Consider the following 25,751-nt stretch of genomic DNA (forward strand, 5'->3'; position numbering starts at 1 on the left):
TTTGTTTAGGCAGTAGGGAGTTTCTGCTAGGGTCTGGATTGGAGTTACGCACAGACCGGACCCTACCCTGTATGAGTGGTGTCTGAGGAGAAAAAAGGATTCCCCCTTGTCGCAAAGAATCTACATGTCTAATATTTAGACATGTTCAGCTTTGTGGATATTCGGTTAGCGCTGTTGCTGAGCGCAACGGTGCTTTTGGCGAGAGGTCAAGGCGAGGATGATAGTAAGTATCACTTTCAAACATTGATTTGAGTTGTTTTGGGACTGTGGCACCTTCAGGATGTGGAGAGCCCGCAAGGATGCTGATGGAAGTGATCGTCCTCTACATGACTCCAGTGCGCACAGATTGTGAGAGTTGTCAGGCGTTTTGGTGCTTTTTTGAGGGGAGATCTGCAAGCGAATAGGACTTTATTTAACTTTTTCCTTATTGTTTGCTGCTCCCAGACGTGCAGATACATGCTCATCATGCGTCCGCGCGCTGGAGCGCAAACCTGAGGGGAGCAGCTGCGCTTTCTCTGATGCGCAATGACAGGACATTGAGTTCAAAGAGAGCTGAAGGAGAGCACAAGCATAAAGGAATCTGAAAAATGGCAAATCCATTAAAGGAAATGAATAAATGATCAGTGTTTGGCTTGTAAAGTAGTTTCCCCCAGTTTTAGACATAAATTAAATCGAAATTCACAGACATGCGCCCAAAACCTGTAGATTCTGGCGCTTTTATGTATTTTTCACAATAGTTTTAACATCAAAGCATCAAAAGTGAGCTGACAAAGTTTGCTGATGATCAATTAGAGACCCTTTAATCCGTTTTGAGGTCATACATTTGCACTAACGCTAAAGAATTTCACTGAATTAAATAAAGTTTTTATCTAGTTTGCGTTAAAACTGATTTCTTAGCTGGAAAAAAAGGACAATGGAAAAATCGCCTAAGTCTGACGTCGACAGTAAAAAAAAGTCTAGACATCAATTAATCACCCTGCAGAGAGAAGGGTGCGGAAGATCAAGTTTAGTGGGCGAGCAGCGCCGCTCAGTGGTTCAAACTGGAACTGTGCATCCATCCTCCAAAACCTCCAAGGCCCAAGCACACATCCAGCAGCCCGAAATATGATTGCACCCCCTTAAATTTTCCACACATAGTTTTCAAGGAGAAAATCTTGAACTTTATCTAAACAAAATGTTGGAAAGTGACTTTTTCCAGCTGTTGCACACCAAGGCCTGTTTCCTAACACTCGCCGGGCCCAAATACCTCCTGCAGACAGACATTGAGGTCATTAGAGGCTCTATTCCTGCCCACAAATTAGTCACCAAACACCAGATTTTGCAAGAGTTCACAAATTAAAAGCCATTTTTGTGACTATGCCACATCTGGATGAATCTTGCTAGAATGGCACAACTTGAAAAATGGGTCTAAAATGCCTTTTTTAAAAAATGATGGGAAAACTACGTAAAAAAGGCAACAAGTCAAAGGCTAGATTACTTTTAAGTGTCAAAACTGAAAGAACAATACATTTCTTCACAGGGAAATTAAAAATAATAATATGCTGTTTTGCAGGCAGACTCTGGCGTCTTATCTAAGCTGAAATGGAAAAAAATGTTTTAACTTACAAAAAGTTGGTGTAGAGGTTGCCGTAAATTTAAGTTGACTGAATTTAAGAAGATAACTTGATGTAATATTGTAATCATTTAACTTTTTTTTCCTAATACACTCAACTTAAGATTTTAAGGCAGCATGGACACAAACTTTTACAACGTATTGTGCACATCTGGTTCACATATGGTGCGTACCTGCGCAGGTGTGCACCAAGGCTCAATTGCACATTCTATATAATTCACTTTCTGATGCAAAACTTGATTTTTAAGACATTTTAAGACTTCTTTTGGATATTTATGTAACTATTTATGGTTTTGTTGTTACCAAACTCACTGTGGTCCTCTCCTCTCAGGCACATTCGGCAGCTGCACATTAGAGGGACAGTTGTACAACGACAAGGATGTATGGAAACCAGAGCCCTGCCAGATCTGCGTCTGTGACAGTGGAACCGTCATGTGCGATGAGGTGATCTGCGAGGACACATCTGACTGCGCCGACCCCATCATCCCAGACGGAGAGTGCTGCCCCATCTGCCCCGACGTCGAAGAGGGTACTTCACCTTCATCCTCACCAGTTCTTTTAGTTTTTTGGCGCCACCTAGTGCCTCCACACGTCATGTCTGATCATCATGGCCCTAATGGACTGGAGGCCCTAAGCCTGCCTGCTCTCCTGAGGATTTTTCATTCGCTTTGGATTTTACCTTTTTATTCCACTTTCAAAACGCAATCAGTGGATTATACCTGCTGTTTGGCGAAGCCTGGCAATGAATGTGTAATTTTCCAGCTTGCCTTCCTGTGCAGTGACCCTGCAGGGTGCAGCACACGTCACACATCCCAAAACATTGATATTCCTCCTTTTTACACCACAGATGATGTTTATAGCCAATTTATATACATGTTTTCCCCCATAATTTAATGAAGTACTGCCTTAAAGTAACCCCCGACACTCAGCCTGGACCTAAACGTTTACATTATTCTCTAAATGTTATTAATATGTCTCTCATAAATGTTCAGGTGCTGACATTTTCTTTTTTTCTCCGTTGGTTCTGTAGGACCCCAGGTTCCAGGCGTTGATGATCAGGTATTTTCCCCTTTAACTTTTGTTTGAAATTGTTAATGTTTGCATATTGGTGTCTCTCTGGAGATGCTGGCATGGCCCGGTTTAGTCATTATGCCTGCTTATATTCTAGATGATGCACTTGTTTATATTTTACAGTCTGAATGAAACATTGCAGTGTAGCTGTAACTCCGTTTTTCTGTCTCTCCGTAGATAATTAAGGGAGAGACTGGCCCCAGGGGAGACCCGGTAGGTTTCAGTTTACTTTCACTCACGCTTTTTCAGACACTGTTTCTGTACTCAACTGCAAATGACTGTGTTTTTTGGATTAATACTTTTAAATATTTGCTAAAAGGACAAACTGACAGTGGATAAGAATAATCGGATTCCCTGTTGTGTTGGTTATTGTGTTCTTTTCAAAACAATTTATACTATAATTCAGTACAAATCATGCATTTTTGCGGCATTGCATGTGTTTTATTTTCACGTTTTTTTTAAATATTGTTTTTTTAGTTATAAATTACACCAATTACTAACTAAAAATGTGAAAATGAACACAGTGGTGTCCAATATTTGCTCAAAGATTCGCTACAAACTCATCTATTTGCTGGTGAAGCTGCTGTGATGTAACTTTTCCCGCTGACCTTTAATAATTAGGTCACAAGGTCAACAGGTCACCAAAAGTTGAAAGGTCACAAATTGGTTTATAAAATGCTGACATAACATTAAATAAGTGTAACAACAGCAAGAAATGCAACTTGGAATTAAACTAATTTTCAACGTTTTTTGCAAACGTAATGCAAAATCAGCATTGCTACACTTTCAATTTTTGGACACAAGCGGAAAAATGATCAGAAAATAACGAACGAACAAATCATGTGACAGACATCACAGAATATGCTGACATAGAGACGACAGTGCAGACTGATCTGCTTTGTTTGGGCTCTCTCTGCAGTCAAGAATAAATCACCTAAACCGAAATATTTATGTGTGTGTCTGACCTTTCTGCAGGGTCCAGCTGGTCCTCCTGGAAACGATGGACTGGATGGACAGCCTGGCCTTCCCGGACCACCCGGCCCCCCTGGCCCCCCTGGCCTTGGCGGAGTAAGTTCACAACATCCGGGAAATGTCAGATTACGTTTTGCAGAGGAATCCAATCTGTTTACAAACGAGATACAGCTTTAAGAAAAAAAGGTATCAGTTGCACCAAATAAGCCTTGATTCTGAGGAGAAGGCAGGCGAGCAAGTGGGAAAATATGTATTTCAGCACCAGGTGTGCAGACAGCGCCCTGCCCCTCAGACTGAGGTCAGGGGAAAATGTAAAATATGTTGTTCTGATCTGGCCAGTTTATCTGATCAGTGACACACAAATTTATACCGTTTTGGCGTCTTAAATTTAGATCAACATCTGTGCTACAAGATCAAGTATGTGCTTCCTCTGAGAAACGCTCCCTCCTCTGCTGGAACAGAAACCTTCACGCTGTAGCATGTGACTCAAAGTAACTTTTCAGATGTCCTGTTTGTGCCACATTAACTCGCAGAGACTAATTCCTCTCTTTATCGTCTCCTCTTGCAGAACTTCTCTCCTCAGATGAGCTACGTCGACCACTCCAAATCCAGCGGCCCACCCCAGCCCGGCCCAATGGTACATTAGCTTTACCTTTAATGCTAAATATGCAAAAATATCCAGTTTGGAGTAATAATTATGAAGAGAATCTTATGGTGTTTTTCCTCTGATGTTCATCAACAGGGTCCCATGGGTCCTCGTGGTCCTCCTGGACCCCCTGGCTCCTCTGTAAGTCACCCTTTAACAGTTTCATTTCGACATTTTCTTTCATCTTACATCTGAGATAAATGGATAAAAGTTAAAAACGATGTGTTAATCTGCTGGTTTTGTCGTCATTCAGGGTCCTCAGGGTTTCACTGGACCCCCTGGTGAGCCTGGTGAGCCTGGTGCTTCTGTAAGTACACTCAAATTGTACAACTAAATAAACATTTCTCTTGATTTATTTTCTGTGGTGAAGATTTTAGCTTTGTCCACATTAATGAGGCACAACACTCTGCCATATTTCTTATTCTGTATTCCTTTTAAAATGTCACTTCCTGTACTTTTTTCCACTTCCTGTTGTCATCACTGACCCACTGACACACTTTTTGCACAAACAAATTTTTGCCATTAATAAATAAACACTCCCCCTCACCCCTTCCTCTTTTCTTTTTAGCATGGTGAATATACTGTATAGTGAATCTTCACATTTACTTCAATCAGTCATCGTGAACTGCTAATTCAGTGCTAATCTAGTCTTTCGTTGCTGTTTTTTAGGGTGCCATGGGCTCCCGCGGTGCCGCTGGCCCCCCTGGAAAGAACGGAGACGATGTAAGTGATTTATTGATTATTTTTCTACCACTCTGTAGTGCAGTTATATTCATGTATAACCTGAGGAAATTTCATTTAATTTGTCTTTGTAATGTTGTTATCCTTCCGATGTCTGTCATAAATCGTACTTTGTTAAACATCTGAAATGTGCCACACTAACCTTCTCTTTGTGCGTCTCCAACAGGGTGAGCCTGGCAAACCTGGTCGCCCCGGTGAGCGTGGAGCTGCTGGCCCTCAGGTGAGTGAAGCCCACTGAGGGCAAAGGTCAGGAGATGGCAGAGACCTGTTGGTCAGAATGCACACAAAGGTCATTTCTAATACGTTTTCAGTACTCAGAACACCTTCCTAATGCAGAAAAAGCCTAATATTAAAGTTTATTCCAGAAAGTTATCATGCATAACATATTAGCATGTTGATTTTTTTAACATATGTCTTGTTTTCCTCCTGCAGGGCGCTCGTGGATTCCCTGGAACCCCCGGACTCCCCGGCATCAAGGGACACAGAGTGAGTTTAAAAGCACCAAATACATACAAATCACCAATTTCAACTAGCTGTGACGCTGTGGCTGAGCTCAGGGTTGATTCTGTGCGCAGGGATTCAGCGGTCTGGATGGAGCTAAGGGAGATGCTGGACCCGCTGGCCCCAAGGTAGGATATCGAACTGCTCACCAAACGTCAGCATAAACTAAACCAATAATTCACTTTGAACCACAAAATGCAAATTTCTCATCCTTCACTGTTATCTGTCGACAGGGAGAGGGTGGTGCACCTGGTGAGAATGGCGTCCCCGGAATGATGGTACGTTTTTGTCTCATTTTAATCGATTTTTTCTACATCCCTCTGAAGGTCAGGATATGTATAAGGTTCTTACATCATCAAGCTAATATTCTGTCATTTTTTGGGTCTTTTTTTAGGGAGCTCGTGGTCTTCCTGGTGAGAGAGGCCGCCCTGGAGCTCCTGGCCCCTCTGTAAGCACTGCGTAATATTTCATGTTAGTCCATACTTTGAGTAAAAATGATTCCTGTTTGATCTTATTTCCTCTTCCTTCTTTGCAGGGTGCTCGTGGTAACGATGGCAACACTGGTGCTGCTGGACCCCCTGTGAGTACTGATTTTTCACAAAAGCATCTCATATGTTTTTTTAATAATTTTTGTGTGTGTTTTTTTTAAAATTTAGTTTAATTTTCAATGTAGCTAATTATTTTTTCTTTATTTCCTTTATTTATCTGCACAATTTCTGTGCAGATCAACCACTCAATAAAGGCTTATCTTTTTTTAAATAACCTTAATTTAAAGAGGTTTTTTTGCATTTATATAAATGTTTACACACATACTGAAATCTTAGTCATATCAAACTATTTAAAACTGCACGATGACATCATGGCCTTAGGCTATACTGAAGGATTTGATTTGATGCACTGCTCTGTAGTTTAACTTCAAAGATGTCTTTGTGGATGTCTAACGTCTCATGTCTTTATATTTCAGGGACCTACTGGACCTGCTGGTCCCCCTGGATTCCCCGGTGGTGCTGGTGCTAAGGTAAGTCTCCCAAAACATTTTTCATGATCCATAAATTTGACAAAGGTTATGCAGCTGGCTTGCGAGGTGTATCACCCTGATTCACCATTTCATTCCTAAGGAAACATAATTCTATTTTATGGAGTGTGTCCTGCAGACAAGGCTTGCCGTTGCAGCCACGGCAGTATTTTGACTCAATAGCTTTTCACTTCCTTTATTATCCACCTGACTACTCTCTCAATATCCAAATAAATTTAAGCCCAATCACTCCACTCAGACTGCAGCTTATGTTGGTATATTTGCAGAATCAACATCCAACATGTAACAGATACACTACGCTCTAAACCGTCAAACATTAGCCAGCAAAGGTGTTAAACTGAAAATAATTGGCCTAATACTGTGCAGCCCAGGTATCCACTGTAGCCACCAGATGGCATCAGTAGACCTCTAATGGCGCCTTACCTCCAGCCTCCCACCTTAGCCGAACTCCCCCAACCCTAAATCTAAAATTTATATGTAATATTCACTACAGCTGCGCCAAATGATCATTTTCAAAAAAGATTTATCTGCCCACTATTCCACTATTTTCTTGAGTGTCAGCAAAGTATCAAAAAATAGTAAAACTCTATGTGGTTGTCCTATCGAAAAAGGGAAAAAATACAGATATAATGATTTTTAACCAAATAACAAAACAGTTATTTATCAAAATAGTTGCTGATTAATTTTCTGTGAAATGCCCAGTTATTGCAGCTTTAATATTTAATTCATTGTGAAGTCACACACTCATGGGTTATCCGGAGGTCAGAAACTGGGTTAAAACAGGATCAAATGACTCTCTGGATATGTGCAATGAACCAGTTCAAGATTAGTCTGGTGTAGAGCTGCACAGTTAAATGCTATCATTATGCTATAATGATAAACACATTATGAAAGATTGCAATATTGCACTTGAAATACAGTAACAACATATTAAATTACATTCTGTGTGTAGGCGCTATTTAGTCTGCTGTGTGCCATGATGTTCACTCTCTGGCCAATCAGACAGAGCTATCGCAGTTAGGCAGGGTCCAACAGTAAGGACTGCCTGATGGCCTGAGCCAGTACAAAGTCTGTATGAAATAAAGCAGTGTGCACAACCCCAAAAATAATATATATATAGAGGTGCACAGTTGTGATGAGGATTGAGAAGCAACTCACAAATAAATTTACTTATTTAAGAAGAGATATGAGAAGATAAGATATAACTATTTATCCTGAGGGAAATTGCTGCTGTAGAAGTGTCACAAAGACAACAAACATGGCAAATGAACAGAATATCATGATAAAAATAATATTATGAATAAATTGAAAGAACAGCAAACAACAAATGGTTGCGTTTCAGCTATCATCATGCTGATGATGACTTTATAGATGAAATGCTTCTTTTATATATACATATTTTTTGTACATTGGACAAGGAAATACTATCAGCCAATTGCCCAATTGGTTCAATGCTCGAGAAAGCGAGCTGCTCTAAAATCAAAGGCGTCACATGAATAAAGACACAGGCACACTTGTTGCCTCATAGATTAATTATTCATGAGGAAGATATTGAACATTGAATACCGCGATAACGATATTATCGCAATATTCAGTGTTATCGCATATCTCCTTCGTACTGTACAGCTCATGTTTGGTGACTCTTTTCTTGCTATATTTGCGCTTAAATGCCTTCAAAATCTTAGTGCAAGCTTTATTTTGCAGAAGTGACTCCCACAGTCATTAATAAACTATGGCATCATACCACAGTTCATGCAGTACTTTTGTAATGTAAACAGTCTTGGTGTTGATGTGCCAATAGGGATTATTTTTTATGATGTATAATTTATTCATAGAGAAACTTACAATATTCAAGTTGCAGATTTCTGAGATGTTGTTGCTTCCCCTCACAGGGAGAGACCGGTCCTGCTGGAGGCCGTGGAAACGATGGACCCCAGGGAGCCCGTGGTGAGCCTGGTAACCCCGGACCATCTGGACCTGCTGGAGCTGCTGTGAGTTGATACTGGATGTTTCTATGGGCATTTATTTACACATGAAAAGAAGAAAAAAATTATAAACATTATTTCCTTCGTCTCTCAACAGGGTGCCCCCGGATCTGATGGTTCCCCTGGTGCTAAGGGTTCTCCTGTAAGTATTATACTCACTGATCATGTTTGTTCTTCACTCCTGCTGCACATGAAGCGTCCTGACGCCCCGACTCTCTTCTCCCACAAAAGGGTGCTGCTGGTATTGCTGGTGCTCCTGGTTTCCCCGGTGCTCGTGGTCCTGCTGGAGCTCAGGGAGCTGTTGGTGCTCCTGGTCCCAAGGGTAACAACGTGAGTAGACCACTGATTGTGCGAATTTTTAATATCACCACAAAATCTACTTACGGCCATGAGTAAATGTGTGTGTTTCTGCCAACAGGGTGACCCCGGTTCCTCCGGTCCCAAGGGAGAGCCTGGCGCCAAGGGAGAGCCTGTAAGTTTTAAAAAAAATAATACAGGGTTCAGTGCAGATCGTTGAAAAGGCATTGATTCCATTAATCTAAAAATAAGGCCTTAGTTAGCATTAAAGTTGCTCTTTCAAAAATCTTAAAAATGCTTCGAAATACAAGGTTGGATTTTTATGATTTTTTTCTGCCTTTGCATTGCAAAAGCTAAAAAAATGGGTAACTTATTCACTAAATAATTATATAAATAAAATCATCACCAAAGAGTTATATTTTATGTGACAACAAATATTTAAAAAATAAAATAAAATTACCCTAACCTTAAGTAATTGATGTCGGTAGTTGTTTTTACTTTTACCAAAATTTGTTCTAAATGTCATTCAAAGTGGCTTTAAAAAGTTTAAAGTTTAAATCCCACTTGCCTTAAGCTGCAGGAACCCTGTAACATTATTAATTTACAGTTCTGTTGGATTTTAGGAAATAAGTGTTTATAACGACCTTGCTTTTGTTTCCAGGGCCCCGTTGGAGTTCAGGGACTTCCCGGACCCTCTGGTGAGGAGGGCAAGAGAGGAGGACGTGGAGAGCCTGGTGGTGCTGGACCTCGTGGACCCCCTGGAGAGCGCGTACGTCATTCTTTTTCTCACACAAACTTCTGCAAGATACTGTAGTTGCATCAAGAACAAAAAACTTTGATCGTGTTTAAGATAACATTGGGAACAGCCATATTCATTTCACACTGTACTGAAATAACAAATAATTACCCAAATTCACTCATATTAGTTTCAGAAAACCTTCTGCACATTTACAGTACGTTAAATTCCCAGGGGGATTCACCCCCGATACGTGAGCATTTACACCACAGTTACTGACGTGGTCGGTGTCTCTGTCTGTTCCTTCAGGGCGCCCCTGGTGCTCGTGGTTTCCCTGGTGCTGATGGAGCTGCTGGTGGCAAGGTGAGTTACCCAACAAGTCCTCGACGTTTTCACACCTGACACCAGAAAACCACAACGGACATTAGCGAAGCTTTAATTCCATATGAAGGGAGTCAAAATGACCCAACTAACCAGTGGTGGAGTGTGACTAAGTACATTTATTTCCATTTTATGCAACTTCTACTCCACTACATCTTAGAGGCAAATATTGTATATATATTGTATATATTAAATATACAAAATATTGTATATTTATTTAACAGCTTTAATTACTTTTGGACATATTTAAAAAAAAAATAATTCTGTCCAGTGAAATCCATGCATCGCAATTTTTTTACTTTGATTTTGATTGTTTACGATAAATTTAACAATGAAGAATTGTTATTATTTTTAAGTCCAGGTGAAACAAAAATAAATGTGTAATGTCACACCACAGAAAAATGTGTTATTAACCACCTAACTAAATGCAAATAAAAAAAAAAAGTCGCCAGGTATATAAAATTAGGTTTCAAAATTGTACTAAAAAATGAGAAGAGAATGCTAAAGGAGCTCATAGCATTATATTATACACTGAGCAATGAGCAACTTGTTAAAATATGTTAAAAAAATTAGCAAGAAAATAGTAAAAAAGTACAAAATTAGCAAGAAATACATTTTTTTTTAAAAAGTACAAAATAATAATGTGTAATATATAATAATAAAAATCAAAATAATTCTTTGGAAAAAATGCTTAAAAATAATAATATCTCTGTAGCACAATTTTCAGTATATAATTATAAATATTGTTTTGTGCACAGTTTTTCTTATTTTTAATATATTTAAAAATCTATTGGTATCTTGGTATCTCTCAAGGTCCAAAGGTGAAATGTGTCTGATCACAGGACAAGAAAAGTGATGTTGATCCAAAGTTTTGAATGCCATAATCACATTAACATAAGCAGAATATTCATCGCTAATGTACCTCTAAAATAAACTCTTTAAAAGCCCTCTTGGATCAGTCAGAAAATGCATCGTCACAAAGGCAAAATCCTCCTTTTTTCTGACACCATGAAAACTTTTTAGAGATACTTTCAGGACAGCAATGCTATAAAAATATGATGATCTTACAGAATATGATCTGATCAGAATATGTATCGTGGATCGAACTACCCAACAGTTTATGAAGGGGTTAAAAGAGTAGAACCATAAACATCTAAAGCATTAAAATGCAACATTAATGCAGCAGTAATCCCAAAACAAAAGAAATAGTAAAATACTGCAGTCATTATACTTAAAATTTTACTTTTCACAGTGTGTATTAGTGCTTTTACTTACGCAAAAGTACTTCTTCCACCACTGCAGAGATATTTCAGGTCACCTTCTTGTGCAGATTTCTCCTGACTCTCTCCTGCTTGTATGACAGGGAGGCCCCGGTGAGCGTGGTGCCCCCGGCTCTCTGGGAGCTCAGGGAGCTACTGGTGAGACTGGAACCCCCGGCGCTCCCGGTGCACCTGGATCCAAGGTGAGTTCTGCAACACAGTTTTCCGCAGAAACTTTCTTTAATCCTGTGCATATCTTTGCATCTGCTGTTGTCTTCATACTCACTGAATGCCCCCCCCTCCGCAGGGTATGACTGGTAGCCCCGGAGCCCCCGGCCCTGACGGCAAAACTGGACCTGCTGTAAGTATGATAGTCTTCAGTAGTTGTGGCTTAAAAGCATTTATCATGATAGGAGAGATTTTTTCTCAGTATTCACCTGTCCTCTGATGATCTTTAGGGTGCTCCCGGACAAGACGGACGCGGTGGACCTGCTGGCCCTGCTGGACCCAGAGGACAGCCCGGAGTTATGGGATTCCCCGGACCCAAAGGACCTGCTGTGAGTTAACAGCTCCACTCATTTTATTTTATTTTTTTCAAAAAGAAATCAATATGACATAGTAATGCAATATTTTGGTGGCAATATTATAAATACTCTGGGCAAAGTTTCAATTTTTTATCACATAAAATATTAATTTTGCAAATACAAAAAAACATTTAGTCCACTAGATACATTTTGCTGTAATAAAAATGATTAAAATAAGATAAACAGGCTTTATCTTGTTAGATAAAACACATTGACAAAGTTTGCCTTTGGGCACAGGTGTAGATTTCTGGGGGTACACAGGGGACACACCCCGCCCAATATTTATGACCATCTGTCCACACCATGAAAGTAGCAAAGAACTTTTATTTTGATGGAATTTAAGACAATTGTACCATAAATTGCTACATATTTACAATTGAAAAAAGGTAATAAATCTTTTAACAATGTATTGCAATATATAATATCACAATATTTAATAATATTGTGTCATGACGTACTGTCAGTACCGTGATAATATCATATTGTGGGCCCCCATCTTTGCAGTTAGAAAACGTCACTCAAATATGACATCAACAAGAAATGTAAACTTTAGTGTTCAGATTATGTTTTTAAGTCATCATAATAAAATCTAACATGAAATACTGATGCAAAATCCCTCAGACAGCAGATTCACGTTTGGACTTTGTTCTTGTTAACAGGGTGAGAATGGAAAGCCCGGAGAGAGAGGTCCCGGTGGTGCTGCTGGCCCCGTCGTAAGTATTTGTTTTTTGTTTTTTTAAATTTTTAAATCAAACTCCACCAGAATAAAGTATATCAAAATGAAAAAGAGCATAAAATACGAGTGATAATTGTTAATGTTTTTGCTCACAGGGAGCTCCTGGCAAAGATGGTGATGTTGGTGCTCCTGGACCTTCTGGTGTTGCTGTACGTATCTTAAATTAAACTAAAATATGAGTTAAACAACAACATAAAGGTGTTTTTAAGGTTTCTCATCATTTCTCCTTCCTGTTCAGGGACCTGCTGGAGAGAAGGGAGAGCAGGGACCCGCTGGACCTCCCGGATTCCAGGTAGGTTTTTGACGTATCTCAGCATCTTGAGTGCTGTCTTTGGTTTTGTTGACATATTTCTGATTTGCGACACAATTCCACTTGTTTACACTAAACCCTTCTTCCTTGTGCAGGGACTCCCTGGACCCCAAGGTACTACTGGTGAGACTGGCAAGCCTGGTGAGCAGGTAAGAGTTGCCCAAATCCTGACTTATTTTTGCTTGTAAGGTCTCCATATATTATAGATGTTTAATTTTAGTGTAAAATCAAACTGCTGAACATGAAATTATGTAAATTTAAAAGTATTTCTAGGTTTCAAGATTTCTGTTTTCTTGTCCTAAATTTAATTTCCTCTCTCTTTTGTTCAGGGTGCCCCTGGTGAGGGTGGACCCCCTGGCCCAGCTGGCCCAAGAGTGAGTACATCCTGCATTTCAGAAGCCTTCGTTCATCAAAAGTTCACACTGTTTACCTCTGGACTTTGGCTGAAGCAGTCCTGACCCATGTGTCCCTTCTCTCCTTTAGGGAGACAGAGGTTTCCCTGGCGAGCGCGGTGGTAACGGAATTGCTGGCCCAACTGGTCCCCGTGGTTCCCCCGGCCCCGCTGGTAACGATGGAGCCAAGGTATGTTGAAAAAACAACTTCTAAAACGTGGAGAAATTGTCAAACAGCTCCTGAAATGACAATTATAATGCCAACAAAAATCAGCTACCAACAGGCACCAACATGTAACAGGCAAATGAATATGAACTCAACACCATAGTAGACAGGATTAATCCGTTAAAGTTTTTACACCTTAGGAAAGTTCATGTTTTACATGAAGATAATGGGAAACCTTTTATTTATAAGACTTCCTAGAGGAGTCATTTTTGTCATTTCTATTTTAAATGACAGCATGTTGTCTTTAACCGTTTAGTCTTTAGTCTGGGGTTTAGAACTTTTTAATTTCACAAATCTTCAGTAAGAAAATATGTTTAATGTCATTATGTCGAAATCAAGTTCTGTACTCATGATGAGGTCTACTTTACTGATATCATTTCTTGGGTAATATTTTCTTGTATAAGTTATTCACATATGCTGAAACCATAAGCGGAGATATCAGGGGGGACGCGGGGGACATGCCCCCTTAAATATTTACAACATGTGCAATAAAAACATGAAAGTAGCACTTTGATACACCATAAACAGATGCTGAAAAGGCACAAATTTGTGCATAAAATATCATCAAAATTCAGGACATTAAGTGTTTGATGCTTGAAATTTCTGGCAGAGGACCCCTAATGTTTAAACAAAACCTGCACCTTTAATGTGTCAGCTGATCGATGACATCATTACATGTGGTCCATCTGGTTTGCTTGCTTTAGGATATGAAACACTTCAAATATCCACATTCATACACATTTATAGCTGAGATAGTCAGAAAAACAAATTGTCTATTATAGACAAATGTATCACCTGATATGAGAATAGAAGACTTTTTCCTTTTTGTTGATTTTGCTAATCACACACATGCGCACTCTCCTCGTTGCCAAGTGATCATCCATTTACATTTAAAGGATATATTTACTGTGTTCAACCCAGACTGTATTAAAATGTTGCTTTCCGTGAGTTACAGTTATGAATAGCTGTTTAACTTTCGAGTAACCAACCAATCTGCTGCAAGTTCAACTTCAGTCTGATAGAGTGGTTGTTGAGGCTTTTTTGGAAGAGGGGCAAAGGGCAGTGAAAAAACACAAGTTAGAGAAGTACTACACATACACGGGGGTAGGCAGAAATTGGTATACAGATAAAACAAAGAAGAAAAAAATCCGGTACAACAGTATTCTTGCTGAGCGCGATTATTGGGAGCACACGTGTGTATGTTTAAACATTAAACATTAAAAAAAAAATAATAATAAATTCTTTTCCAGTGACCATCCATTGCACTGTGAGGCATCTAAAGAAAATCAGATTTTTTTTCAAGACATCCTTTGTTTTGCTTTCCTCCATGGTTCTCCATATAGGGACAGGTGACAATTTTAAGGAAAAATACCAGAACAAACATAATGGAGAAACATAATAAATGCAGATGCTTCTCCACTGCAGGCGCACCGCACGGTGCAAATAAACATTTGACATCAAGTCATCCGCTGTGGCATATGGAGGGGGGCACAGGGGAAAAACACCGCCTTGATATTTATAACATGACAAAAAGGTGCATAAAAATTCACAAGAATGCAAGAAGTGTTTGCTGCTCCGACCAGCCAATCACCACTGCTCTGTGGCACGTATAAAACTACTCAACAGGACCAGTTAATTCTGATTTAATAGACTTTAAAAGAGGGTTTATTGTTGTGGCCCTGATGACAGAACTTACATCCTGTAGTGTTTTAACAGGAGCTGAAGTGACATCTGTATTTAGATCTTTGGGAAAAACATCAGTAAACAGGGCTGGAAATGGAAGTCGACAGTGCACATTTAGTGACGTCAGTGCTTGTGCATTAGTGCAATACGTAGGACAAATTAAGAATGTCAATGCAGGACATGATCAGACTGTTACATGGAGACGGGTATTATATAGTGGGGTTACAGCACATAAACACATTACTATAAAGATTAGTGAACTTTTGAGAGGTTTACAGAGATTACTCATCCTGCACCATATTCTCGCCAATGGGAGAGTGCATACTTGGCGTGCATCAAGAGAACACTACAAACCCAAATCTAAAAGAAAACAATATATTATGATTGAATGCACATACAGACATTGAGGCGAACACTAATTGATTATAGCTTTTAATAAGGTCTGGGTTAAAAAACAGAACTGTCAATCCTTTAGATCTGTCATCTTGACTGAGAAACTGTATGCACATTTACCTAAAATTGTTGCACATTTCAGTGCATTGTTTCACTTGCAGCTGATTGATTATTATCAATAACTAATAATACAGTGTGTGTGTGTGTGTGCAGGGAGAGCCTGGTGCTGCTGGTGCCCCCGGTGGTATTGGAGCCCCCGGTATGCAGGGAATGCCTGGTGAGCGCGGAGCTTCTGGACTCCCCGGAGCCAAGGGAGAGAGAGTAAGTATCTCACCTGTCTCTGTGAAAATCTATGATTTAAGTTCACTTTTTTCCCCTTATTGGCGTTAAAATTTTGACCACGACAAAAGCACTTATTGTAATATTTTTTAGAAAATAAGGGAGGGAAAATAATTTCTTTAATTACACAAGCAGGTTTTATTTCTTTCATTTAAATGTTTTGTCAAATATTTAGGCAATTTACGAAAGGGGAGCAGATGCTTTTCTTAACTTACAAGTTAAAATCAAACATATCTTGAATGCCCAAATTTTGTGGGATGCCACAGCAATGACGCAAATATGAAAAAAACAAAATTGTACCTCAACAATGCCATAAAGTTGCATTAAATTTTGTAATCAATCAGCTAAATATAAACTAGCAATTTGGGCAACTAAGTAAGGATGTGTAAACTATTTTAATATCATAATATGACATGAGTTTAATGCACTTTATCTCCTCAGGGTGATGCTGGAGTCAAGGGAGCTGATGGCGGCCCTGGAAAGGATGGCGCACGTGGTCTGACTGGTGCTATTGGTCTGCCTGGACCCCCTGGTGCTCAGGGTGAGAAGGTGAGACTGGGTTTTAACCCATGAGGATCAGTAGTTTCATGACCTCTGCTGGGTTGCTTTTTTGCAATCACATGATTATCTCGAATAGTAACAGCTCTATTTTTATGAACTTTATGTCTGGATTTTTGCTCAACATTGATTCCTTGGCATAGTATTTTTGCGGTAACACTCACGAAATAACTGCTGACCCGTTCGTCTTCTCCACTTCTGGTTTTAGGGTGAGGCTGGTGCCATTGGTGTTGCTGGACCCACTGGTCCTCGTGGTGCCCCTGTAAGTACGCCTACAAACACAAGATATACTTTTTTTTACTCTTTGTATCTTAAGCAAATCATATGCAGAATAACATGTCGTATTTTCAATTAAAACTTCTCTTAATAACCTCGACAGGGCGAGCGTGGAGAGACTGGACCTGCTGGACCTGCTGGATTCGCTGGACCTCCTGTAAGAATTAGATTTTATGCCATTTTCTGTAAATGCTTTCAACGATGCAGCACTATTTAGGATTAAGCTGACACATGAATGTGTTGAACCGTTTCTCCCCTTTCCCATCAACCTCAGGGTGCTGATGGTCAGCCTGGTGCCAAGGGAGAGACTGGTGACACCGGACCCAAGGGAGACGCTGGTGCTCCTGGACCCGGTGGACCTGTTGGAGGTGCTGGTCCTCAGGTGGGCCGCTGATGCACACTGTAGAATAATTGTGGAAAACACTCAATGCAGTTAACTTCACTACTGTAACAATATTTTCGTTTCATTATTGATGGCAAAGAGAATTAATCAGGAATTTTCTGAATAGAAATCTTTGCATATGGACAAATTTATTCCCATTTTGCTAAAATCTTTTTGTTAATTTGTAATTGTGCTTAATTTTTCCGTCAACAGGGACCTGCTGGACCCACTGGACCCAAAGGTGCTCGCGGTGGTGCTGGACCTCCTGTAAGTATCTCATCAACATGTGAGATTTTTAACAAGTAAGACCACATAGGTTCCTGCTGGGGATGAGCATTATTTTATTGTTCCAGCACTCTCATTAACCCTTTGGTACCTGAGCAAACTGATTTATTTAGAGAAAAAAAAAAGTGGGGAAAAAAGACCAATTTGGTAGAAATGTCCCGCAAATGTCAATAACTCAGTAAAATGTTACAAGAAACTGACTTGAAGAGGAATGGGGAGATATTTTCAAAAATATTTTTTAAATATTTTAAAAAGTAGGAAAAACTAGGTTTTTTATAACCCCTAAACCAATTTGCCCAGGTTTCAAAGGGTTATATCATTATTGAGTAATCCCACAAAACAAATAAGACATAAGAAAACATAAGATTGGGGTCTTAAATGAATGCCAAAGACAAAATGCGGGTAGTGGTTAGAGTCAGCCTACCCTTCTGTGCTGTGCAGAGTATAGAGATTGGCTTTGATTCGCAGGTTTAATGTTACGTGCACTGAACATCAATTTTGTTTATTTTGTCAAAATACTTCCAAATACTTATGTTTTGGCCTCCATTCAAGTTAGATCGAGTGATGTCTGATTGAAAACGTTATCTATGGCTGCGCAAATCTACAGATACACAATGATAGCAGTTACATCACTGCGTCCCGTACAAAGAAGTTCATTTCTATATAGACACAGGTTCAATTTACATTGATACATGTGCTTTTCCACAAAGTTAAAAAAGAGATTACTCTATATGGTGAACGAATACTGAAATCCAGATTGAGTACTCGAGTATTTATAGCCCATCCATAGTTCCTACCCTCTAATACAAACCACAGGAGCGTCTCCAAAATTAGCACCCGAACCAGTGGCAGCAGATCAGCACAAAAACAACACATATGACTATTAACAGGCACAATTTTAAACATTTAGTTTACATTGTTAAAGTGTCACAGTTTTGTAGGCAACAAAACTACTTTGATTAGGGATGATAAAAGATAATAGTTTTTAGTTCCAATAAATGCATTTGTTACCAGGCTTGAAAATGACCTGTTTTGTCCACCTGCCACTGTGGCTGGTAGATTCCAAAATTTACCAGCAACTCAATAGATTATTATAGTTTTTTGGCTAGTGAGTTAAGACAGTCCTGCAGCCACTTGCTTTTGGTTTGTGGCTGGTTTTAATTTTAAAGGGTTAGGGCCAGTTGATAACTTAAAAGAAAAAACACTTTGCGCATCTATTTCAAAGTTGGTGCGCAGGAGAAGGACAAGCAGAAAGCAACTTGCAGACAAACTCCTTGTCTAACTTGCAAAAGTAATGATTTTAGTCCAATGTTTTGGTAACTAGACCTTCCTTATGCAGACTGAAACACTGCTAAAAACAATTATTTTTGCAGGGTGGGGCTTTGTCTCCAAGTTAATAACACTGACTTTTTGTTTCACGTGGGTCACAAACAGCAGTCTCCTGGGTCAAAGTCCTATGTTTGTTTGACCCATCGATCCTGACCCTCTCTGTACGTGGACTTTGTCGCTCTTTATACCACATCACCTGTCTTCCTCCTTTGCTCTCGTTATAATAACTTTGGTCCTAAAAATAATCCTAAATATTGGTGGTAATAAGCTGCTCTTACAAACGACCTATGGTGTCGTTTTTTGGGTTGTTTGTTTTAAACTTAATGTGTCTCTCTGTGTGCGTGTGTAGGGTGCTACTGGTTTCCCCGGACCCGCTGGAAGAGTTGGACCCCCTGGCCCTGCTGTAAGTTTCTCCACATAACCACAGTCTGATATTTAGTCCGTTTGTGTATCAATTTCATTCACTGACTTGAATCCTCTGCATGTCTCCAGGGAGCTGCTGGACCCCCTGGACCCATCGGACCTATCGGCAAAGATGGCGCAAGAGGAGGTCGTGGTGAGACCGGTCCCGCTGGTCGCCCTGGTGAGGCTGGTGCCGCTGGAGCCCCAGGACCTGGCGGAGACAAGGGATCTCCTGGCGCTGATGGTGCCCCTGTGAGTGCTCCAGAGTTTTTTCTTGCAGCTTAAATGATCTCTTTTGAACTGTGAGCCTGCTAACTGAGCCGTTCTGTGCAGGGTGCCGCTGGTATCCCCGGACCCCAAGGTATTGCTGGACAGCGTGGTATTGTAGGTCTCCCTGGACAGCGTGGAGAGCGTGGTTACGCTGGTCTCTCTGGACCTGCTGTGAGTATTCGCCATGATCTCCTTTGTGTTTATCCCTTTGAGACCTAAGCAAATGAATTTCTTTCAAAAACATGTGAAGAAGGCAATGAGCAGCTTAGGAGGAAATTACCAAAAAAAAGGCCAGGAAATTAGATAATTACCTGAAAATTAGCACAAAAAAGAAAGTACAAAACAAACAAGGAAATTACTTCATAATTTAAAATATGCAATTATGCTAATTATAAATGTAGTTATTGTTTAGTTTTAGTTATAGTAAAGCTTTTTTTCTTTTTTCCCTAGACATTTTTCCCAAGCTTTGTCTAAAAATACTTTTCTTAATCTACTAATTTCTTGTAATTTGTGAAACATTTCTTGCCAAGTCAGCTCATTGCCTTTTTTCCATGTTAAAAGAAAAAAATATTAAAAGAACCAATTTGCTGCAGGCTCAAAGGTTTTAATATTTGTTTAAGGCGTCTCAAGGCGGCACAAGAAAACTGATGTCGATCCATGTTTCATAGGGTTAAGGACAGGACAGTATTGTACAAATGAACACAAATCACAGAACTGACCTCTCGTGTTTTTCTTTAGGGTGAGCCTGGAAAGCAGGGACCTTCTGGACCTGTTGGTGAGCGTGGACCCCCCGGACCTGCTGGACCCCCTGGACTGTCTGGTGCTCCCGGAGAGGCTGGTCGTGAGGTGTGACACCTGTAACATACTTCACACGCACTGCATTTATCAGCTATTGTTGATAAAATTTCTGATCAACCGTTCTTGCTGCTCTTCCACAGGGATCCACCGGTCACGATGGTGCTCCTGGTCGCGACGGAGCTCCTGGCCCCAAGGTAAGCCTCCTCCACTGGATTCCTGTCCATCGAGCCTCAAATAATATGTAAAAACTTCCAGCATCATCTCACTGGATGTTTGCCCCCCATAGGGAGACCGTGGTGAGGCTGGTATGGCTGGACCCCCAGGACCCCCTGGTGCTCCTGGAGCCCCTGGTGTTGTTGGCCCCTCTGGCAAGACTGGTGACCGTGGAGAGGCTGTGAGTCCACCTTCCTGCTTGTTTTAAAAAATGTGAGAAAATATGTTACCTCGCTCTACAGCTATGATTTTTCAACTCTCTCTTTCCTTCAGGGTGCTGCTGGCTCTGCCGGTCCCGCTGGCCCTGCTGGTGTCCGTGGTCCTGCTGTAAGTTCATTATTACATCAAATAAAGATTGTTTTTGGGGATATCGATCCAGTCTGGTTGACTGATGACATGTTGCTGTCCTTTAGGGCCCTGCTGGTGCAAAGGGAGACAGAGGAGAGGCTGGTGAGGCTGGAGACAGAGGACACAAGGGACACAGAGGATTCTCTGGCATGCAGGGTCTGCCCGGACCTGCTGTAAGTTTCAAAAGTGATTGAGAAGCAAGCAAACGTACATTAGGCAGTGTCAGCATTATTTATTAAATACATAATGTATAATATTTGTATTATTTTGGCCTCCAGGGATCTGCTGGAGAGAGAGGACCCGCTGGTGCTTCTGGACCTGCTGGACCAAGAGTAAGGACATCTGTCTTACAAGCAGTTATTCACCCAAAATTAAATTTAGTTTGTCTTCTGCAGCACTCTCAAAAAAAATGGTAAACACCCTCCCCAAATAACAGTAGTGTAGAGCCTGCTGTAGAACATAATGAAAATGTCGGCAAGAGTACATATGTCATAATTATTGGCAAATTTACTCAATTCCAAATACTGTATTTGTCCCTCAAGAGGTAATTCGAGACAAGTGAGCCTGCAAACAGCAATGCACAACCATTTATACACAAAGAAATCTAAAATTACAAATTTGAAAATTAGTTAGAATGATAGATGTGAGAATTAAAAGCAAAAATATAACAGGTGTAAAGGTTAACATCAAAAGTGCAGTTAACAGTTATACACATGGACATAACAAGCACAAATTCTTCTTCTTTAGACCAAAACTTATTTTTTGTGGGGGGGCGGGGTTGATGTTGACCTTTAATAGGCTGGGAAAAAATAAACATACATTGTAGGGGAACACTCATTTTTAAAATATAAATCTTAATTCTTTTTAATTTAGAAGGAAGCTTATCTGTGATAGTTGAGACACACCTGACCACAATATTATTTAATGAATTTATCCAAAAAAATGAAAAGTTTACCCGCACTTGAGCAGCATTCCCACCTTTATTTGAAAACAAGGAAGTGAGACAGGAGTCCTTAGGGTATAGCTGACCTCCCTAATGCCTGACTAAAATATATCTGACAAAATTTTGATTATATTATATGGATTATATTTACTTCATATATAAAAGTCCTTTAAAAATAATGTTTTACTCCAAAAACAGAATTAGTGTGTTGTTAGGTTACCATTTTTAAGGCTTCTTTTGGTAGGACATGATTTGTCCAAATGCTGAAGAATATGTGCTGAACTGGCATTTGCTCCATAGGGACCTGCTGGATCTAGCGGCTCCCCTGGTAAGGATGGCATGAACGGTCTGCCCGGACCCATCGGACCCCCTGGACCTCGTGGTCGCAATGGAGAGATGGGACCTGCTGTAAGTTGCACTACGATCTTTGTGTTAACTAAATACTTGCACATTTAGACACTTTGAGTGTGTCTGAAGTTTGTAAACTCCCTGGTGTCTCCAAACAGGGTCCTCCTGGACCTCCCGGACCCGCTGGACCCCCTGGAGCTCCCGGCAGTGGATTCGACTTCGTCAGCCAGCCTATTCAGGAGAAGGCACCCGATCCCTACCGTGGCGGCCACTACCGTGCTGATGACCCCTCTGTTACCCGCGATCGTGACATGGAGGTCGACACCACCCTCAAGACCCTGACTCAGAAGGTTGAGAAGATCCGCAGCCCCGACGGTACCCAGAAGAGCCCCGTCCGCATGTGCCGCGACCTGAAGATGAGCCACCCTGAGTGGAAGAGCGGTGAGTGCAGATCAGAGATGCAGCTTGCAGATAAAGTTTAAAGATGAGCTCAGGCTTAAACTGTTTGTGTTTCTCCGTTTCAGGCATGTACTGGGTTGACCCCAACCAGGGATCCTCTCTGGATGCCATCAAGGTCCACTGCGACATGGAGACTGGCGAGACCTGCGTCTCACCCAGCAAGACTAGCGTCCCCATGAAGAACTGGTACCGCAGCAAGAACGCCAGAGATAAGAAGCACGTCTGGTTCAGCGAGTCCATGACCGGTGGATACCAGGTGAGAAAACGTTCTTATGCTTAAATTCGTCCTCATGACGTGTTAGACTGTATAATAACCGATGCATCCTTATCCTCCCTCCGCTGCGCAGTTCCAGTATGGCACTGATGGAGCTGATGCCGAGGATGTCAGCATCCAGATGGCCTTCATGCGCCTGATGTCCAACCAGGCCTCTCAGAACATCACATACCACTGCAAGAACAGCATCGCCTACATGGATGCCTCCACCGGCAACCTGAAGAAGGCCCTGCTTCTCGGGGGATCCAACGACGTCGAGATCAGAGCCGAGGGCAACAGCCGCTTCACATACAGCGTCAGCGAGGATGGCTGCACGGTGAGTCCAGAACCTTAGAGAGAAATAGCTAAAATCATCCTTTAAAGTGCAAAATTTGGATTGTGCAAAAGCATGGGAGTAGATTTCAGGGGGTGCAGGGGACATGCCCTCTTAATATTTAGAAAATGTGCATTTGTCCCTCATTTATCTCCTACATATAACATAATGCCTAGGAGATGTTGTTCAAATGAAACCTTTGCCCTTGTGCACATGTAAACAACTCCATTTTTTGTGGACAATGTTGACCAAACTATAAGTCTTCTTATATGTAGGAGATAATATGTATGGAGATATTCTTCACACAAAACCTTTGTGCACAGTCAACTTCTTGAGCAGTTTCTTACCTTTTTTCCTTTTTGTTCCTCTCCACAGTCACACACTGGCGCATGGGGCAAGACAGTCATCGACTACAAGACATCAAAAACATCCCGCCTGCCCATCATTGACATTGCTCCTATGGATGTTGGTGCACCTGATCAGGAATTTGGCGTCGAAGTTGGCCCCGTTTGCTTCTTGTAAAAAAGAAAGAAATATGGACATGACATTGTTGTTTTTTTTCTAGCAGTCATCTCTAAATCCTTTTTTCTATGCATTCAAAACTCATTCGGCTGCCATTGGTCCACATGCTTAAAAAAACCACTCAACTGAAGACGATGTTTGCGTTTTGCCAATCATGAGAAGTTTTTCGGGACTGCTACTTCAACCACAAGGACACTTTAAAAAGAATCTTTTGTTTCCACTGGCAACAAGAATATAATATATACTTGTGTAAAATTTTCCCCTGGAGATTGAGAAAGAAAAAAAAAAAGATCAACACACACGAAATGAAACACAGGTGACTTTTGCCATTTTCTACCACTGCGGAAGGACATTGAAAACAACAAGTGATGTGTACCATTTTTCTGGTGTTAAATAAATTGTAAAAAGTGTGAAGTGTCTTCTTGTTCTAAATTCTTGAAAGAAAAAAAACACCTGCTCAGACAAAAACCAGCAAAAGAGCAAAAACAAAGAAGCTCACCTTCATATGTAGATGGCTACCTCATAACAAGAAGTCACCCCAGTTTTTTTTTCTTAAATGAAAAGGGTATATTTTACACGAGTCTATGTGGGGCAATCAGAAACATTCAAAGGTGCTATTACCATTACGATGAGGTCCAGTTATTGGTGTTTGATGGTGAAACTCTCACTGTCATACTGTAATTATTGCCACTAATGCCTGCAGAACCTTTGGTGCTACTAAATTGACTCTTGTTGTCTTCGCAGTGCAATTGTTTTCTTCTTGAGTGTTCTGAAAAGGTGATCACTGCAGATGTAATGCATGCAATCATGTCTTTGTAGATAAAAACCAAAAGCAAGTGACTCTGGTTCAATATCATTTCCCTGCACATTTGTTCAGTGTTCCCTCTGTCTGTTTGCCCCCCTGTGGAAAACTCCTCTTCACTAAAAAAGAAAAAAACAGCACACATCTCCCACCCTGTTGTTTATGTTGTTTTTGTTGATGTCTTTCGCGAAGGGTTTCTTAAAAAAGAATTTGAAGCGGACCCACTTTCATGGTTTAAAAGAGAGATTCTGTACTTATTTTGTACATGTATAATAAATTGAGATGTTTTTAATTATTTTTGGGTGCTGAAATAAAGCATGTGAAGTGGTCTACTCAGTGGCTGAGTTTTCACTGTCCTGTTTTGCAACTGTTGTGAAACTGAAATCAGGTGTTAGGACAGAAATGCTCCATACACTGATGCTGCACTGCACATTTTCAAAAAGACAGAGCGACAGAGCAGGGGACCATACATGTTACACCGAAACAGAGGTCAAAGGTTCAGGGATCAACTGTTCCACAGCAGTTGCACTGAGTACATTTCTGTTAAGCAGCAGTGAAAACAAGGCCAATATCCAATAATCCAACCTGGCTTTTTTTCAGCAATATACACAATATCTCTTTTTTTGATAATTAAATCTTTCAGAAATCTGACCTAAACTGACAGAATAATCAAATGTTAATTAGACATGCGTTGATTGCGGTTTTAAAGTCACTTGTCTTGCTGTTTTATCCAACAAGCACTTGAAAATAGGGAACTGTATTTGCATGATAATGTTGTGTGTGGAAGATGTGTTGGACCTGATGAACTCCTCAATCTGATGATGACCAGCGACCTCTTCTGGATCACAAGTGCAACAACAAATAACTCAAAAGGATGGGAAAAATGCTGCTACACTGCTCTCTGGTGGTTTGACATTTTCAGGGTTCACTTTCAGTTTCTGGGTTCTGAGAGGCAACGTTGGACAAGTTTTTCTCATATGTAGGAGATATTATCTCCTTTGTAGATAATAGGAGGTATTAACTCCTGTGTCTGAGATCAAAGCTGATAATTTGTCATTCTGCTTGTCTCCATTTTATATAAAACGGTCTTGAGCAAACTTTTTGCTTTTTGACCTCTTCATGACACACCTCCAGAGTTTATCTCATATGTAGGAGATTATTATTTCCTACGTAGGAGATAATGTAATTTCAGCAGATGATATGTCATTCTACTTGTTTCCATTTTATGTAGACCAGATTTTAGAAAGCTTTTTGCCCCTCTGCATGAGACAATGGCAATGTTTTTCTCATATCATTCTGCTCATTTTTGTTTTATTTTGACCATTCTTT

At 40.5% G+C, this 25,751-nt stretch overlaps 1 protein-coding gene across 1 annotated transcript; it reads left to right on the top strand.

The window, feature by feature from the left end:
• col1a1b (collagen, type I, alpha 1b) lies at positions 1-24,758 on the top strand. Its single transcript, XM_042507418.2, has 51 exons — positions 1-223; positions 1,944-2,141; positions 2,643-2,671; positions 2,861-2,896; positions 3,659-3,751; positions 4,224-4,292; positions 4,398-4,442; positions 4,555-4,608; positions 4,971-5,024; positions 5,209-5,262; positions 5,475-5,528; positions 5,618-5,671; positions 5,777-5,821; positions 5,938-5,991; positions 6,079-6,123; positions 6,508-6,561; positions 8,472-8,570; positions 8,662-8,706; positions 8,796-8,894; positions 8,983-9,036; positions 9,523-9,630; positions 9,907-9,960; positions 11,342-11,440; positions 11,545-11,598; positions 11,696-11,794; positions 12,481-12,534; positions 12,653-12,706; positions 12,796-12,849; positions 12,963-13,016; positions 13,197-13,241; positions 13,351-13,449; positions 15,775-15,882; positions 16,342-16,449; positions 16,667-16,720; positions 16,838-16,891; positions 17,009-17,116; positions 17,330-17,383; positions 19,080-19,133; positions 19,223-19,384; positions 19,466-19,573; positions 20,141-20,248; positions 20,341-20,394; positions 20,487-20,594; positions 20,687-20,740; positions 20,827-20,934; positions 21,040-21,093; positions 22,005-22,112; positions 22,211-22,493; positions 22,577-22,767; positions 22,859-23,101; positions 23,474-24,758. The coding sequence occupies exons 1-51, from the start codon at positions 142-144 to the stop codon at positions 23,618-23,620; spliced, it is 4,359 nt and encodes a 1,452-aa protein (XP_042363352.2). The 5' UTR covers positions 1-141; the 3' UTR covers positions 23,621-24,758.
• Positions 24,759-25,751: the final 993 nt, after the last annotated feature.

The sequence above is a fragment of the Plectropomus leopardus genome, chromosome 19 (genome assembly GCF_026936395.1).
Source record: "Plectropomus leopardus strain MGB_pleo_1.0 chromosome 19, ASM2693639v1, whole genome shotgun sequence".
In the NCBI taxonomy this organism is placed as follows: domain Eukaryota; kingdom Metazoa; phylum Chordata; class Actinopteri; order Perciformes; family Serranidae; genus Plectropomus; species Plectropomus leopardus.

Bases quoted from the DNA above. Each gene is read 5' to 3' on its own strand.
- col1a1b (XM_042507418.2), top strand. From the start codon at position 142: ATGTTCAGCTTTGTGGATATTCGGTTAGCGCTGTTGCTGAGCGCAACG. The intron at 6,124-6,507 runs GTGAGTACTGAT...TTTATATTTCAG, and splicing joins CTGGTGCTGCTGGACCCCCT to GGACCTACTGGACCTGCTGG. The intron at 22,113-22,210 runs GTAAGTTGCACT...GTCTCCAAACAG, and splicing joins ATGGAGAGATGGGACCTGCT to GGTCCTCCTGGACCTCCCGG.